Source organism: Nipponia nippon, unplaced genomic scaffold (genome assembly GCF_047370975.1).
Source record: "Nipponia nippon isolate SJK-2023a ecotype South Korea unplaced genomic scaffold, ASM4737097v1 scaffold_15, whole genome shotgun sequence".
NCBI classification, from domain to species: domain Eukaryota; kingdom Metazoa; phylum Chordata; class Aves; order Pelecaniformes; family Threskiornithidae; genus Nipponia; species Nipponia nippon.
In genome coordinates, this window is record NW_028262331.1 from 10497798 (window position 1) to 10515549 (window position 17752).

At 36.7% G+C, this 17752-nt stretch overlaps 1 protein-coding gene across 9 annotated transcripts in view; it reads right to left on the reverse strand.

Moving 5' to 3' along the window:
* The window catches only part of NF1 (neurofibromin 1), a 111754-nt gene that overhangs the window by 12096 nt on the left and 81906 nt on the right, over positions 1–17752 (reverse strand). For 5 of the 9 annotated variants that reach the window (XM_087751943.1, XM_087751942.1, XM_087751941.1 and 2 more), the window contains 20 exons: positions 16512–16944; positions 15930–16270; positions 15000–15202; positions 13751–13944; positions 12072–12212; positions 11562–11841; positions 10170–10384; positions 9899–9960; positions 9658–9772; positions 8873–8974; positions 7769–7909; positions 7275–7401; positions 6639–6770; positions 5967–6102; positions 4961–5118; positions 3927–4049; positions 3096–3223; positions 2279–2379; positions 990–1132; positions 103–149 (listed from right to left, as the gene is read on the reverse strand). In XM_087751943.1, coding sequence (XP_087608069.1) covers positions 103–149; positions 990–1132; positions 2279–2379; positions 3096–3223; positions 3927–4049; positions 4961–5118; positions 5967–6102; positions 6639–6770; positions 7275–7401; positions 7769–7909; positions 8873–8974; positions 9658–9772; positions 9899–9960; positions 10170–10384; positions 11562–11841; positions 12072–12212; positions 13751–13944; positions 15000–15202; positions 15930–16270; positions 16512–16944 — 3322 coding nt within the window. The remainder of the gene's footprint in view (positions 1–102; positions 150–989; positions 1133–2278; positions 2380–3095; positions 3224–3926; positions 4050–4960; positions 5119–5966; positions 6103–6638; positions 6771–7274; positions 7402–7768; positions 7910–8872; positions 8975–9657; positions 9773–9898; positions 9961–10169; positions 10385–11561; positions 11842–12071; positions 12213–13750; positions 13945–14999; positions 15203–15929; positions 16271–16511; positions 16945–17752) is intronic. The other 4 variants (XM_087751945.1, XM_087751944.1, XM_087751947.1 and 1 more) reach the window with 4 other exon arrangements.

Here is a 17752-nt window from a genome sequence, read left to right on the forward strand (position 1 = left end):
TAACTTGTCATTTACCTGCATCTTTCCTGGAGCACCAACGTGCTTTACACAGAAAATGAAGGCAAAACACTCATGAACTTACAGATAGCGTACTGCTCTTACCTTAGAAAATGGGCCAGCAAACCTCCATAACCCATTAAATCCAAAACCTACAACAACAAATTGAATGTTACCACAAAAACACAGTTCTGGATTGATAGAAAACAACTAGAAAGTACACATAGTACATCACTTGGATTTACTTAGGCATAGAACTGAAATATTTCGATTTGGAGATGCAATACTACATGTTGTCCAAACCATGTATAAGATAAAATTATGGCATTTTAATTTGTATATGAAATATATCAGCTGTAAAAACCTCAAAGTCTCAGAACTGTCATGCAAGAAATTCTTAATGGCACTTTAAAAGATAAATTTAGCAGGTAACTACCCATCTAATTTAAAAAATTATGTCAACATTTAAGTTTTTCTCAACTGTTGTCTGCTTCTTATGGATCTTCCTGGAAAGTTTTTGATTAAGGACCATAAAAAAAATATTTAGGTTTTAAGTGTTCAAGTGTGACATGAAAGTGAGCTTGGGCACTGAAAAACAAACATTAATTATTACATAATTAAATCAACCCCTAACTTACAAGGTTAACTTAAACCTCATCATTTATCACCAACATTCATGCTTTGTATTTCTTTAAATTGGTTAGTGGAAACAGAATACTGAATTTCAACTTCTTTTTACTCATGTAGATGGTGTAATACTTTTAATATCTGGTGCGCAACTGCAGCAAGAAGTTTTAATATTAATGTCGTCAGGGTTGGTTTGTTTTTTTTTATATGCAAACTCTTATTTTTACTAGGATATATGAAGTTGGAGAGATGCCACACAGGACTGACATACTATTCTATTAGGGTTGCACTAATTCTGAAACATTTTCAGTAGTAAATCTAACTTAAAATAGAGCAGTTTTTAAAAAAAATGGAAAAATATTTACTCTGTAGGTAAGAAGTTTGGTATTGGGGTGGAGACTCTTCATGGTAGACAACACTCTGAACAATCCCATGAATTGGATTCAACAAATTTGGATCCTGGCACAGCGATAAAAGGGTATTGATCTTGGAATCCAATAAATTATGCCTGAAGAAAAGAGAAGTGGCTTATTTTTTGTTCATTAAATAAAATAGATCTGCGGTTCCCAGCTGACTTTAGCAAACAGCAGTTAAGGTGGGATTTTCAAAATCTCAGTTCCTATATATGTTCAGTGAGGACTCTTACGATGTGTAACACTTTCAAAAAATTGTACTAACAATACAGACCATTAAAGCATCTACCCAGCACTTTAAATTGCAAATATTTTAGTTCTTTTCAACCAAAAAATTATTCATTGGATTTGTGTACATGTCAGAGCTGGAATTTCAAAGCAGTCTTTTAAACTTGTGGGGGTACTGTCTCATATGAACTCCCTTGCAGAACTCATCCGTGGCTTTACTTTAATACAAATGCCAGTTACTTACAATTGTGGTTTCAATAGCTCACAGAACTTGTCCGTACTTTGACCACTGCTTTATAAAGCCAGAAAAAGGTAGCATTATTTCTGAATCACGCACAGGTCAGTTTTGAAAGTCTGCTCACGTTAACTTCTGATAGCTGGGTTTCCCTTACATATATTGACTCCAGCAAATGCTATTTTTAAATGACATTTAAAGAAATACATCCAAAAAAGTATCTTGAACTATGCTTTAAATCAGTTTAGATGTGCACTTGGGGTACTAATTAAAAAACCTGAGTCTGACTGGGGTGAAAATAATACTTAAGAGACAGCAGATATTGACTCGTATAGAAAGCTACATGAACATACTGAAACGTAATTTGGTTCTCTGCCGTATCAAATAAGCGATGAAGCCATGCTAAGTCACTGGACAGCATGGATGCTGAAAGCTTCTGGAAGAAGCTGATGGCTGCACAGACAGGCTCCCTAGCAACGGCGACACAGAGCTCTCCCACGCTCTGCCAACCCGCCTGAAAAGCTGACGCTGAAGAGTGCTTTTGAGGACCATCTGCAGCAGCGGTATCTGAGGATGCCTATCCTAGTAAGAACATTATATTCATCTAACGTAGGGGAAAAAGCAGGATTCTCAAATTGCTATGGCCATTTGTCTCAACAGGCCATGGACAGATTGCACCTAGTCACCTACCAATGGGTAAGTATCTCACACGTGCTTGCCCTGGTCCAGAGACCTTTTAAAGGACAGAGTCGTCATACACCGAGTTTTCGATACTTACACAACAGGAAAGACCTTTGGGAAGACAACACTGGCTTCTGCTAAGTACTCATACAGAATCCGCTGGTCAAACTCATCAGTAGTGTACTTCACTAATGTTGCCTGTCATAACGAAAAGGATTAAATTAGCATGCTTCTAATTTAATTTGAGTAGTTACGGGCTTTTGTTGTTGTTGTAGTTTTAAGGTTCTAAGATTTCTGAATAGCAGAAAGCAGCATTACAGAAGATTAATTTATGTTCTCTCTGGACAGGGAATCAAGTTATTTTATGTGTATGTGGGAAGCACTAAACCCAGTTGGCAATAGCTTCTATTTTGGCAAAAAATTTAGCTAGGCAGTTTTTGACAAAAGTGGGCAACTGTGTCTTTCTGAATTGTATCAGGAATGGTAACTGTATTGGTACATCTGAAGAAAGCATTATCATACTGTACCTATATTACCAGTTAATAATTTTTAAAATGAATTATGCTGGGATTCCAACAATTTTCACTTCTTAACTTTTTAGGTATAGTATATTAATATCCTTTTATTACATAAAATTAGTTTGTGATAAAAATCTGCTAGGAAAAAGGGACAATTGTTGGACATGTTCTACAAAACAATACAGGATAATGAAAATTCAGTATTTGCTCTCAAAGAAATACTTTTCTAAAAGTGATTCCTAGAAAGTTTGAAGAATGGCAACAAAAGAATAGACTTGCACATCACAGTGATTCTGATCCATATGAATTTAGAAACACTGAAAGGAACACGTATGCTTCTTTGGAAGATGAAAGAGTATCAGAAAATAACAGACAATACACAGAAAGAAGGCTTACAAGAACTGTAAGCAGCAGTGCTTGAATTTTTGGGTCAGTCAGAACTTCTTCATCCAGGAGGACATTTGACTCAGAAACAGAAACTTTTCGAAGATGTGGGTGTTGCTGCGGTGATATTCTCTGGGTTTCTGCCGGGTAAAAAAGAGCAACTCATCCAAAGCAAGATAAACCCAAACCAAAACAGAATTAGCTCTTGCACAACAAATTCAGTCGTACGCAAACTTCAGAGTTCACCAGCCTTTTCATAAAGTATAAAAGCAACAGCTACGCTGTAATACTTAGCAGCGCTAGACCATTACATGGGATGTATTATCAAATGGCAAACAATAACCCCAATTTCCTATTCGGTGAAATACAGGCCCAGGGGTGGTAAGTACCATATTCAGGGTCAGGCAGCAGACTGACATCAGATACAACAGAAGAACCCTGGTCTTGCATTGCAATTGGGGATGGGGGCACAGGAAGCAGATGTGGGAGAAGATGAAGAGAGGCATTCTAGGCATTAGGTCATGTTCCATCTCCTGCAGAAATTTGCAGCTAGGACTTATTGACTTATAACAAGCCAAAATTTATTTCATTTCACTCCTGTATGCAGTACTTTATAGCTGCCCCTTATTCTGCATCTGCAAACTGAGCAACTCTGATTCAAACCTCAGTTGCCAGTGATATGGAAGGCTGTACTCTCCAGAAGCCACTGTTAAGAAAGATATTTCTCCCTTACCTTGTAGTAACCTAGGCAAATAAACATTGAATTTAGAAATAATCCTTTGTATATATATACAAAGCATTTATAATTAGTATTATTCTTAAAATGTTAGTCCTGTTTCTCACCCATTTCATAATCATTTTCGGCTACTCTCCTCATTTTGGGAGGCGTTGTGATTCCAGATTCCATGTCTTGCCTTTTAGGAGCCTTTGTGTCCGATATCAAATGGTCAAAACTTTTCCTTGTACCTAAAAACAATTTATCAGGCAATTAAAAACATTAAACCTAAATCCATATTCTAACTATTTCTGATTTTCTGGCCAAGCTACTCTCCTATCTACAATGTATTGATAGGAATCTGGGGACATTTTCACCATTTTCAGGGATGGTAGAGAAAATACGATCACACCATGCCGCTCTCCATCACAGTTTCCAAAATGCTTCACAATACATATGAGGAAAGCATGCAATTTACTCAAATATGTAAGCTGTGGGCATGCTATGGTTTCCTGGTCAACATGTCACATCGAATAAACATGCCAAAATGTGATTACTGAAAAGGAAGCAGTAATAGGATTGTAATGAAAGAAATGCCCCTCTCCTTCCATGTATACCGTATAACGTAAAAGGGTAACCACAAGTTATGCAAAGCAACTCATCTTGTTTCTCTGATATTAAGACTTTGCTTGTAAACATGATGCACTGAGAAGCCATGAATAAAAATCAGATTGCTTCCAAAACATTTAAAATGTTTTGGGACCATCTCTTCTAGCATAAGAGAAGAGTAATCAATATACTAGCTAAGCTAAGGTATTCAGCTTCTTGGTTTTGTTGAAAGAGGGCTGGTGGCAGAAAATTGGCACTATGACTCCTTATGTAGAATATCTTTGTTCCTCCCCCCCCCCTTTTTTTTCTTTTCTCTCCACTTCAACATGCACATTTTGAGTGTCCTTCTTGCTTCCCCCCCTTCGTGATCAAAAGAACTGAGTTCTCTTTAACTGTACAGCGTTCTCTAATGTGTATTTTGTAGAAACTGCATATATTCCTCTGAATCAGGAATAAGCACTTAGAGTCAGAATAAATACAAGAATAGTTTTTGTCCAGTAACACTTCCTGAGGTATTCTGTAGACAAATTAGTAAATTAGTTATCTTAATAACCTAGAAGCTTTTTAGTGTTCGCTTGTGAAGGCTGCCCCATATCCAAACTCATGGATTTTCGTGTTCGAGGGCTTATCTGTCCCACTGTCGGGTAACTGGCAGCCAGATGTCTGTCTGACCCCTTTGGTGATGACCATGGTTGATTTTCCTTTAGTGTCCTGAAAGTGCAGAGAAATTAAATTAAGAAAATCTTTAAAAAAATCTTTAAAACTGTGCACATTTAGGCATAATTTTTTCAACTAGCCAAACTATCCTTTATTAAACCCATCTTTCCTAAGAGGTTAATTTCCCAAAAATACATATTAAGAAATAGTAATTACTTTGCTTGCAAAAATGTCTGAGCTAGTGATAACTAACAATCTGATATGAAGGTAATGATCAAGAGATAAAAAATAAAGCAATGAAAAGAACACAAGCAAATCAGCCTATGAGGCAAGATGAAAGATATTTAATAATCAGCTACTACATACTGGATGCTAAAAAGAGAGATACTGAGTGAAGGGCTCCCCATTGAGAGAAACTGGCTCCCCGTGTCACTTTAGGTTGATTTCTTAGCTTATCTCTGTGGCTGCTTATAGACAGGCTATAAGGTGTCAAGATTTTTCAATGACAAGGACCAAGTGATTACTTAGTAAGTGCCTTGAAGCTCTTAAAAGAACAAACTAAACTTTCTTCTAAAATGTAAATGAAAAATGAGGTGAAATTAGGTCTTGTAGAAAGAGGTTAGCAAAGAGTTTAAGAACCTCCAAAGCAGTTAAGCTCTGAAATAGCTTTACGGATCTCAAAATTAAATGTATAGGAATTTGATACCCAAATTTCCCTGTGACTCTTGATCACAGTATCACAGTATAAGTAGCATATTGGTCTGGAACCAATAACAGAACATTAACTTAGCTTCATGAATGTGTGTTTCAGTTTTCAATATACCACAGGTTACCTTTAGATAACTACTAAAGTAAACAGACATCAAAATTTGGATAACTTATCTAAAAGTTAGACAACCAACCTATAGCTAGTGTCACTGTGATGTATGGGATATGTATCCATAGGAACATTTTCCATTGAAACGTCTGTCAACAAGAGAGACTTCCTATGTTTTAGGCTGCAGCGACTTCGAACTTCCTCAGATACTGTCAGCAAAGCTAAAAATTCAAAGAAAGCTAACATAAGTTTTCCACAGTAGGAACACAGTGAAGATTGTAAGCAATATTCCATCAATTTATTTTTTTTTTTTTACTTAGCATAAAGAAGACCATTACGATGTAATTACACCTTACTGAAATGTACAGATTAAAAGTAGGTCATTTAAAAAGAATTATATTCCCCATCCAGTTAACAATTACATGATTTAAACATCTGCCCTCATGTGGTCACAATTTCTATTTCTAGACCACCAGAAGTTTGAATGTTCTAAGGCACGCACTTAAACCAAGAAACCTTCAGCCTCCCTGAAGTATTTTCAAAGTTGCACGGTAGGCCCCATGCTGGCAAGCCTTCAGTCCACAGAAAGCTTTAATTGATGTACCCCAGCCTAGCCCAGACTCTTGTCCATCTCCAGTTACAAGTTTCCTTTACATTGGTACAATTTTATCAACCTAAACCCACAAGAATTCCCACAATAATCCATTCCTTTTCAGTTAGCACAAATTTAAAAGAATGCTTGTTTGTTTAATTTTACCTGCTAGGTAAGCCACACTCTGCGTGTTCACCTCAAACTTGTCACAGTTCCTATGTTTGTTAACCAGAGCTAGTAGTGTATGTAAAATCCTTACTGTTCTTGCTACAGTGGTAGGAGAAGGATGCCTGTACCCTAAGAAATGAGGTTAAGAAACCAAATACTGTCTTTAATTTTAATGCATATTTATGAAGCATTAATATTTTGAAAATATTTATAAATATTTTTCAGCACGTTCTCAGGAGACTTCGTGTAAAGCGTAAGGAAACACAATGCTAACAGAAATTGCACGCTCAAGACTAATTTTTTTCTGTCCCTCCCCCCCAAAATCACATCATTTCAAATGTCTGTGCATATATTATATCTATTATCTCACAAATCAATCTTCTAAAAGAAACAGTGAGCCTGAGGACAGGCAAACACACAGAGAAAGACAGCATTCTTGGAGGAAGTATTAAAGAACATGTCTATGGGAAACCTGGAAAAGTCCTTTAGTCAAAGAACGTTTAATTCTATATCTATTCTGTGATCCAAGTCACTTAAAATCCACCACCCATTTTTTCCCCTTTATCTTTGGAGTTGTTTTTATTTCTGAATTAAGAGTGTTCATCTAAAATGAACAGCAATATCTATTCTTACCTTTCAGGAGGTGTCCCACTAGTGCGAAGTTAAAGTTGGAGTTGAAATTTAGCCCAACAAAATGATCCATCTGCTTGCAGTGCCATTCGAGTGGCCTCCTGATCTCCATGAACACCTCTTCTGGGCTCTGACCCAGCAAAAATAAAATACAGGAGCACCTCATCAAAAGTTACTCATCATATCACAAGTTGTTGGTTTTTTTAAGAAGTGACAAAACAGTAATTTTAAGAGCTTACGTGACAATAGAAAACATAGTCTTCGTTGGAACACATCTATACATTTCTGTTCCAGCTTAGAACAGAATAATAAGAGCTTCATGTCTACATCTTAGTTTTACTGTTGACATTACGCAAGTGAAACAATTTCTAATGCAGATTTCAGTTTTAGTTGCTTAACTACTGTCCATGAATACAAAGAAATTTTTTTTCTTTTTTAACAGATCTAACTGCTTACATAAACTAAGGGTTAGTCACAGCTGATTGCTAAGAGCTTACCTTATCATTGAATACTCGAAGGCTATCCAAGGTATGCAGATTCTGTTCAAGTAGTGCTGTACCTGCTGAGTACAAGTTCACTTCATCTAGCTGCAGTACTGCCATAGCTACCCAAAAGAGGGCCTTGTGCATAGGAGAGTCCTAGAAGGAAAAAGAAAAAGCCACGATTTCACTTTCAAGTCAGTTTTTGTAAGTCAAAGCCAAATCAGACTGACATGAGGTTTTGTAGATGCATCACTGTCCTTCCTGCAGCAGATGCTGTCCTCAACCACATCCATTCCATCAATACAGATGTACCTAGGAACCTGCAGTCTTAATGCAATTCACAGGCGAACAGTAGAAAGCAAATGAATTTCAAGCCTTTCACCGCCCCGAAGCCATTCCTTCTCTCTTATATTCCTTCCCTTGCTCACAAAAATGTCAGACACATATTGCCCCACACCAGACTGAATAGAAACGTGTCTTTTGTTATCAATTTGAGAGCTCACGTGGAAAGTGGATTGCAATTCTGTACACAGAACTGGCCGGGCAATTTCTTCTCCAAATCAAAAAAGCACGCATGAAGAATTCGCATTCAATAGACTCTGAGTCTCTTAAGCAGCAGATTTTTCTAGGAACAAGTTTTATTTACTAACAGTAATGCTCTTCATTAACAGAATCCCCATTGGTATGCTGATCAAATAACGAACATGGAAGTAACATACAGATGGCTACCTTCATACCAAATCAGACGAGGCTGGCATTTATTACAAGCCGTGATCTGAAAAGCACGAATTAGCAATCAAACATTCAAAAGCCAAGACTGAAAATCTTTTGGAAAGAATTAAGACAGCCTGTAGCACGGTGTTTACCTTATTGCTACGGCCCAGTTTGATGAAGCAGAACAGTACATTCTAAAGTGTTTTTAAAGCCTTTGCACAGGTCCCACATACAAACATCTGTGACATATTTCCCATATGCAGTACTTTCGAGCATGAGTCACAGCAGTGAAGAGTGAACTTCAGATACCACAACACTTAGTCATATTTTTGAGATTATACCCATAACTACAACTTTCATTTACAAAATATGTTCTCTGTTTACTCTAAAAATCCAGTTGTCTACCTTATTAAGAAGAGGCTGCAGCTTGGTGAGTGCTATAACTGTAGCTTCGATTAGAACTTGGCTATTGTAATTATCAGGGCCTTTTAAACAGCTCTCAAGTCCCTGTTTGTAGGAAAAAGAGAGTAATTAAAAACCAACCGTAATTAGATTTTGCTTTGTAAAAAGAAGATCAAAGCTCTAAACAATAATTGTTGCTCTCAGTTAGTTTACAAAGCTTGAACTCATTTTAAACCAATTCTTGAGGACTTTTACAAATGGAGATTTACACAGAAGTGATATATGTATTGCTGAAAGCAATTGCGCAATGCGTATTAAAAAAGTAAGGGTGGAGGACAGGGTGCAAGAATTAGAGAATCTTTTACAATTCAGATGGTGTTCAAGTGAAGTTTATGTCCATAGAACTCTAATAAAAAGCTTAAAGGAAACATTTAGTCCACTGTTTACTTGCTATGGAACACAACCTTCTTTAGAAGATAAGGAACGTCGTTACCAAGCTAGGCAGTCTGTTTCAAAGTTTTCTTATACGAATGCCCTGCTCTTTATTGTATCTACTTCTAACACATTAGATTATTAACTTCCTTTAAAAAAAAAGGAAGTTGTGAATCATGTGCAGGCAGCTAAATGCCTTAACAGAAAATTTCGCCTTTATTTAAATACTGACCTCTGGATCAATCTCAGTGTCTCAAATTTTAAACTCAATACTGAAAACTATTGTTACTCTAGAAGTCGCAGCACTGATGAAACTTACTGCCACCAAATCGATTTAAGGTATATGGGTCTATTACCTTGCTAAGAATTCGGATTATTTGTTTTATTTGTCCATGAGACACACGTTTACTTATACAGCCAAAGACAACAAGTGCTCTTGGCTGCAGGGATGGGTTATATTGGAATGCAAACCTGTGAAGAAACAGAGTACACTATGTTAAACAAATATACAACAAATAGGCTGTATAATGAGAAGCTGAGAATTCTCAATATACTACACAGGCAGGCAGGGGTTATGTTTTGAGATCTATAACATACTTTTGAGCTAGTTCAGTCCACTGGTCCAGCCACTTGCACGTTGGAATATCCCTCATACAAGCCTAAAAAAAATTATATTGTTTGAATACATGTAACATTAAGAGAATGTATTTTTAAAATTCAGAATGCGCAGTTATTTTAGTTCTCAGAAGTCAGCTGCTTAACTGTTTATTACCACATCATGGGAGGTACATCTCACTACACTGCTTGCCTGCAGAAAGTGTAAGCAGTGCCGTTTTCCCTTTGGGATAATTTGTTTTGAAGCACATACCTCCATGATCTCCAGCAAAGCTTCAGTAACAGTTTCCAACGAAGTCAGTGCGAAAGTCTCCCTTTCATAGGAACCAGGTGAAAACGACCTGTCTCGATAGCTGGATCGGAATGCTATGACTGCGGCTGATTTCACTTTGCTGATTCCAAACAGCAAATAAAATTTGGGCAGAGAGAACTCAGTCAAGCTCAGCCTTAAGACTTGCTTGGTCTCCTCTGTTGAAAAATTTTTACATATTAAATTTAAACCACTGAAATCCACTCCATCTTTTCAACACTCTTAGGCTCACCCTCCCATGAATACAAAAGGAGATAATCATCCTATATGTCACTTTGCACATTGCAGTACTGTTTTCTTTGCTACTTCTCCCAGAGTATGCCACAAGAACTGTGGTCTGTTGCACAGACTGTTGAAACCAGTCACCAGGAAGATGTATTCTAAAAACAGGTAGAAAGTAATTTGTTTAAAGATGTCGTTCTGTGAGACTTTTCCTCACATGGGTTCAGAAAATGGAAACCTGCAGAGTTCCTGCTTTGAAATACCAACAGCACTGTAAGTTCAAACTGCAATCAAATTCTGCTTTTGGCTCTGGCACTAAAATGAAGAAAGCCACTTAAATCAGAAGAAAATGACAGCCCTGCTACTAGCACTGAATATTTTTACAATTCTGAACTTTCATTTCATTTCAGTGTACTTTAAATTCATTGTTTAAACAGGAAGGCTTGCCTTTCTCTCTGTGCGTCGAAGCAAAGCTTTTCTTTATACATATATATGTATCTGTGTGTGTATTCACACATTCGCTCTGTCGATATAGATAGATATAAAACGAGCTTTCAGATACTTAAAAAAAAGGACAAGATTATATAAACTTTTAATTTTTTTCTGCATAAAATCTAGCCTGGTTTTATACTGTACTTCTGTGGTAACAAGTGACAGCTACATATTTGCTAATACCAATTATTTTAGGACTGCTAAAATACAGCAGTATGCAAAATACCTGTTTTAACAGTATAGTTTCACAATTCCCTTATGTAATTGATATTTTTGTTACCACATTATGCAACCGTTCAAAAGATGCACATCAGCCAGTTTTAGCACAGACGTACTTTCTCCTTTCTCTGCATTACAGGAACTTACTGGTACTTTCTTCTCTTTTTCTAAAACCTGTTATACAAACAATTTACATTATGCTCCTGCTCTAAACCAGATAGTGATTTCTTAATTCCATGCTCATTTGTTGTAGATCATATTCTCATTCCCATTTGTATGCAAGCTGAATTACAACACAGTATTTTCAAACTCTCAGAACAGTTTGAAGAAAGACAACTCAAATATTTCTTAAACAAACTAAGGAGCAATCAGCTTAATTGAAAATCTGAAAAAAAACCTTACCACTAAAGTGAAGCTGTGAACAAGTGCAAAGAGAATGAATGATGTTGATGACGAGACCATGAGTGGAAGCTCTGAGAGAAAGGGGACCAGTAGCCACCAATAAAGTAACCACATGAAAGAGGTAGGGGAGATGTGCTGCCACATCTAGAGAATTGTTAAAGGAGAGCATCAGCATGTAGCGTGCTAGAATAGCAATATCATCCCACATCAGGTGCTGTTCCAGTGTAGGAGTTGGAGACAGACAAGTCTTGTCGATTATTTTACACATCCTTCCAATCACCTGAAAAGAGAGCAACCATTTTGTTTCACTCAAACAAAGAGCACAGCTCAAAATTTCAGCAAAAAAACATTACAATTTAGCATTGGAATTATTCTATTGCTTGGAACCTATTTTATCATGTTTTTTGCATTATTGCCTGTACCGAGTTATCAGAAAGCATCTCAGTGTCACATTATTATACAAGTTGAAATTATTATATAAAAGGAAATTAAGGCAAAGAGGGAACTCACTTTGCTTGAAACCAATTTCACATTTCCAGAAGCAAGCGCTACAGCTGTGTCTGCCATAACCTCAGCTTTTATGGATCCTAAGCCCCCTGTGGCACTAGTTTTGATGAAACTGTCCAGCACTACATCAAGGAGATCTGTTATCTGTTAGAGAAAAAAAATTCTTTTTTATCAGTCAGATTAACTTTATTTTTCCACTGCAACGCACCTTTTAAATAAGCAATCATTCTTTTTTTTTTTTAGTTGAAAATGCATAACTACAGTAAATTGAAGCATCAGTTTTCATGATTTGTTGTTCTTTTGGAAAAAAGTCTAATGTAAATATTAGAAGTATAAAGATTAATTCCATCAGGTTTTATTCCAGATCAAAGTGCTTCAGAATGGGGAGAAATTATAATTTAGTTTGTATTATTTTTATTTTTCCGTTTTAAAGTATAACTATTCATAAAATGCTGAACCTAGTAAGAAGAAACTGGATTTGAAGTGGGGCAAAAAACATACTTCCAAGAAAATAAGCAAGATCTCGCCTGTCAAAGATTTTGCTTAGAGCACTAGCCATGCGTGAATACAGCTACAAGTAAAACAAGTTTCTTCTCATGTACAAAAAAAACCCCAAAACCCGCATTTAATGTATGCAGGTAAGAATAAAATCTGTCCAAGTGCACAGAGAACTCTCAAAGTAACACGCAGGCTAAGATTAATGCTATTTCTATATTGGTTCAAATTCAGCTCTCATTATATTATGAAAATTGGTTGAAATTCTGGGTCAACTAAGTCAACACTAAAGTTTCCACTGGCTACTGTGGAATACTTAATCTTTTAATTTTGTGTTGTCCATATTTACCTGTTAACACTTTCATACTGGACTCAAATTGCTCTCAATGTGATTTAAGCTTTCAAAATACATTGGGTTTTTTTTTGTTTGTGTTTGGTTTTGGCCACTTGGAGCAAGGAAGAAAATGCACTCATACATCCATTTGACAGTTCTCCCGCATTCTCCAAGAGCAGCTTTGTGATGCTGGGCTGCATCAGTTTGGATGACAGTTAAAAAAATAAAAATAGTGTAACAATGAGGAAGTTGACAGAAAGCTTGTGAGCAAGCCTGGTCACAGCCAGTAAAGCTGGGCTCGCTTGTCTAGACACCTCCTTCATGAATGGCATAGATGACGTCAGCTTTATTTTTTTCATTTTCTTTACTTTGCAGGGAAGATGATGACAGAATTTGGCTAAGTGTTAAGCTAATGATCAACAAGAGGACTGATATTCTATTAATTGTAATCAAAATGTGTCTGTTTCAAAAGTGCAAACGAAAAAAAAAAAAAAAGAGTTCTTTCAATGCCACGTGCCTAATACACCTCTGAACGCTAGTACCTTGTCCTTTCCATTCAGCACCCGTACATTCAGGGGTTTGAAATGAAATAATTACTACTAATTGAAATAATTACTACTAATACCAAAGACTTTCAATTTTCAATTCTCAGTGGGGGCCAGCAACACATTCATTAATGATTTTATGAAGTATTTTATAGAATGGAAACTTCAGAAGAACTTGCATACTACTCTTCATGCAGCTAATATATTCAGGTCATGTCAAGATCCATTTTATCTTTCTGCATTAAAGTGGTTAAAAACGCTATAATCTGCTTATAAACAAATTGCAATAAATTATGCAGAATTTGTACCTGTCCAAGACTTCCCCATATCTTAGCTTGAATGGAAGGATACATCTGTTTTTCATTTATTGTCATTGTTATAAGCTTATCAAGAATAGCAGTGACTCGCTGGCGCTTAGCATCATCATTGTGTTTACAGAATCGGACCAGATTGGACAGCCAGGGAGTCATATACTCCAGACAAAGATGTTTCAGTTCAATACCTGAAATAAAAATTCACTTTGTAACAAAGAATCAGCATTATATAATCTCTATTTATAAGTAAATAATTATTTGTGAGCACTTTTCCTTTCAGCTTTATCGTCTAAAATAATTAGTATCAGAGCTGAGCAAATAATACTGGGCAAACAGACAGGTTTCAAAAAGAAACATACTCTGATAATGACATTCAAGAAATGTCTGTAGGAATCTGGCAAGGAGACGTTGACATTTTAATATCTTATTAAGAGATATGACAAAGATGTGTACATTCAGTATTAGGCGGGACTACTTAAGGTAATTTCTTTTTAATCTTGAAAATGTATTCTAAACAGCTTTCAACAGTAAAGTCAGAGCTGTATTATGCCTGGATAAAAAGGATGACAAAAGTAGTGCAATAGAACCAGATTTACAATCAAGAGATATAATCAATCTGAAAAGATTAATTTTGATATGACTAAAGAAGCCTGTAACTCTTCTGTGTATGTATATTCTAGAGGTCAAACTTTCACTACCATGGACGTCAAATTTTGATTTTTGTTCTGCAATATTCTCTATTTCTGGTGAATTAATAACAGCCTGACAGAGATCTATCCAAAGTACTCGCTGTATAAAACTATCAACAGTGATATGAAACAAATAATTTGTGTTGTGATCTCTCTGAATGAACTTAATCCTCTAAACAAATGAGATGTCTAGTAAAACTTGTTTTACCATTAATTTCAAAGTTTAAAAGGCAGTTGCCTTTTTTATTTTTAAAATCTACTTCATGAGAAAGGAAAGGGCACATTCAAATGTGAAAAGTAATGTTTTTGCTCCAACAGATGCCATTCCAGTTTGTGAAACCGCCTGGCTTCAGAGTATTACACAACTTGATTATAAAGAAACAGATATAAATGGATAATCTTGAGAACAGCTAAAACGGCTCTAAGAAGCATTTGCAATTTAAACATACGGTGACTTAGTAACATGAGGAAGCTTAATTGACTAAGCTAGACAGCTACCAACTTAAATCTTTTCAAATTCACGGTTAGCATTAAGGAATACTAGTGTTACTTACTAGATTTGCTAAATCCAGAAATACACTCTTCCAAGAACTCTAAGGTAAGGTGTGGTTCATTAGCTGCAAGAGTCTTACTAATAGATACAATAAATAGCGTGTTGTTGGCAGGAATACACAGACCTGAAGTTTCCAGTAACTGGCCCTCAATCTTTAAATTAAAGGTACAGGTTAAGGCACACAGAAGATTATAGGCAGCAGACCTGTAACAAAGCAAGCAACGTGACTTGTAATAGTTTTCTTGTATATTTTAAAATATACGCATTACACCAAGGCATCACAGTAGTACTACTGACATTTTAAAAATCAAATCAATAGTGCTATATAAGAGATTACATTTAAACCCTGAACTTTTTCCCTGCACCAGTTAACATTCAGAGACAACAACATTCGCCTTGGAGAAATGAAAGAAATTACTTCTCCACTTAAAAAGTATGCTTGAGGGACTTTGTACTGGACTTCTCAGAGCGACTTTCAGTTCCAGAAAATTCTAAATATTTCCAGGTGCACCTGAGCTGCTGGGAGAGAGACCGCCCAGGGCCCCAGGGGCTGCCGCTGCGCCAGAACCCGGTCCGAGGCAGTGCCTTCTGCCAAGATCCGAGAGCCTGCTCTAAGAGGTACAGCTCCCAGGCCATTAAACAAGAAGTTCAACACCATGAAAATCAAATGTGCCTAATAAACATATATTGCATATATTTCTCCTTATAAAGAGAAATTAAGCTTCCTATATGCCTTCAGTTACCCTGACAGCATGTATGCCTTTCTTCACCTATAGAAAACCCAATCTTTCTTTATATTAAAAACTACATTTTATTGAGTTGTGGAGAAAGAAAAATTGTTTTGTTCAAAAGAGATTTGCTAACACTAAGAAAACCTTGGAAAGAATTCACATTTTTGACCAAAGTTGATATGAATTTAAAAGATCTGTACCGCAAACTGGGGTCTGAGCTTCCCAGGTTGAGCAGCGCTATGTTCAGTAGTGTTCCAGGGACATCCTTAGGACGAATTTTAGTATGCTGTGGGATGGAGTCTGGTTGTGACAGCTCCCACCGTGTCCGTATATGAATGATGGACCTAACGATGGCTTCACACTCCTGATGCATGAAGGTGAGTGGTGTGCCTTGGTTGGCAATGGTTAAGGTAAACTGGTTCTCATCAACAAGACATATTTCCTCAATTTCGGAGGCATAGTATATATCATTTAAAAACACTGTTTGTCCCAGGACTCTTGTTCGTTCTGCTGACGTCACCTGCACAGCTGTTGACCCAACCTTAGAAAGAGAATAAAAAAAATGGTTCAGCACCTACTGTTAACAATACAAAGAGAGAAGAGTCTGACACTTCTGATTTTATAAAGATAAATGCATGACATTTTATACTTCCTAAAGAGGCATACTAATAAGTTGTGATTTCTCCTCAAGACAGGCTAGGAGAATTAAGAGGCAGCAAAACTGTATTCAAAACCTTATGAAAATATAACAATTCACTAGGAACAGCATTGAAAGGACTTACTTTAATAGAAACTTTGGTGTCTTTATGAGCCAGTTTGAGAGCATTGTGAAACACTTTCAAGTCCTCCTCCAAAGCCAAGGTAGCTGCTGGGAGTTTCTGCTGGTCGTGTTCGATGTGCTCTGCCAGTTTCCCTGGAGAGTCTATGAAAATAAGCCTTTTGCTTCCTTTCAAACCTGTCAAGAGCCTTTCATGGTATTTGGTGTATTCTCTGACCCAAGAGTTACAGTTATAAATAAAAACTGCTGAGACATTTTCATAAGCAAAGCCTGGAAAAACTACAAACCATTTAGAAAGAAAGTCTGTTTTAAAGCGATTACTGGGGCCAGCATGCGTGAGGTCCACTACAATTTCATATGGCTTTGCATAGTATGGCTTCAGAGTTAGCAGTACATGGTATATCAATAAATCTCCGTTGATCTGACCAGTCTTGAATCTGTAAGAAAACAAGACAGACATTGTTGGGTTTGCTTTTTAGATCCACGTTACAAACATTTGAGTGGTGTATTACACATACTACTACTACGCTAAACCAGACTGATCTTTCACATAGTTCTAAGAATACCGTCAGTCCAAAGCAATGACACCGGACTGGCAGCTACAGCCTAAAGGCATCTGTTACTCTTCTGTCATGGCTCACACTCCGAACAAGCTTAGTGCCCAGTATGATGAAGCCTGACTTGGGATTTTAACTCAACTTCATTTTGAAGTGCCGCGCAACCTACCGCAGCCTCCAGACAGACAGGAGGTTTATTCACAAAACAGAACAATACAATCCATGCTGGAGAGCAACAGCGCATCAATTGGATCAGAACTGGATGACATGAAGAGAGCTCAGAGTTTCTTTAAAAATAGAAGTCAAGTGTAAGTCCCTCAAACTAACTTTTCAACATCTCTAAAGATTCACATTATATCTACTTTTATACTTGGAAATACACATTTATTTCAGAAGTCATAACTAAGACTAATTAAGCCTCCACATACCAACTTTTCCAAAAGGTCTCAAACTCATTTCATTTGCTATATACTCCAGCACACTCTAACGCTTGGTGGACCGTTTCTAAGAATGGTCAGCCCTCTGAGTAGCACAGAGGATTTGTCTAGAAAATAACTCTTTCCAGAAAAACACTCAGATAAGATATAAATATAAAGAACCTTTTTTCCTCGTTTAATCATTCTCTGAATTTTATGAGACTGGGCAGCACATCTGCCGAAACCAAGTCTCCAGAGATAGCATAGCAGAC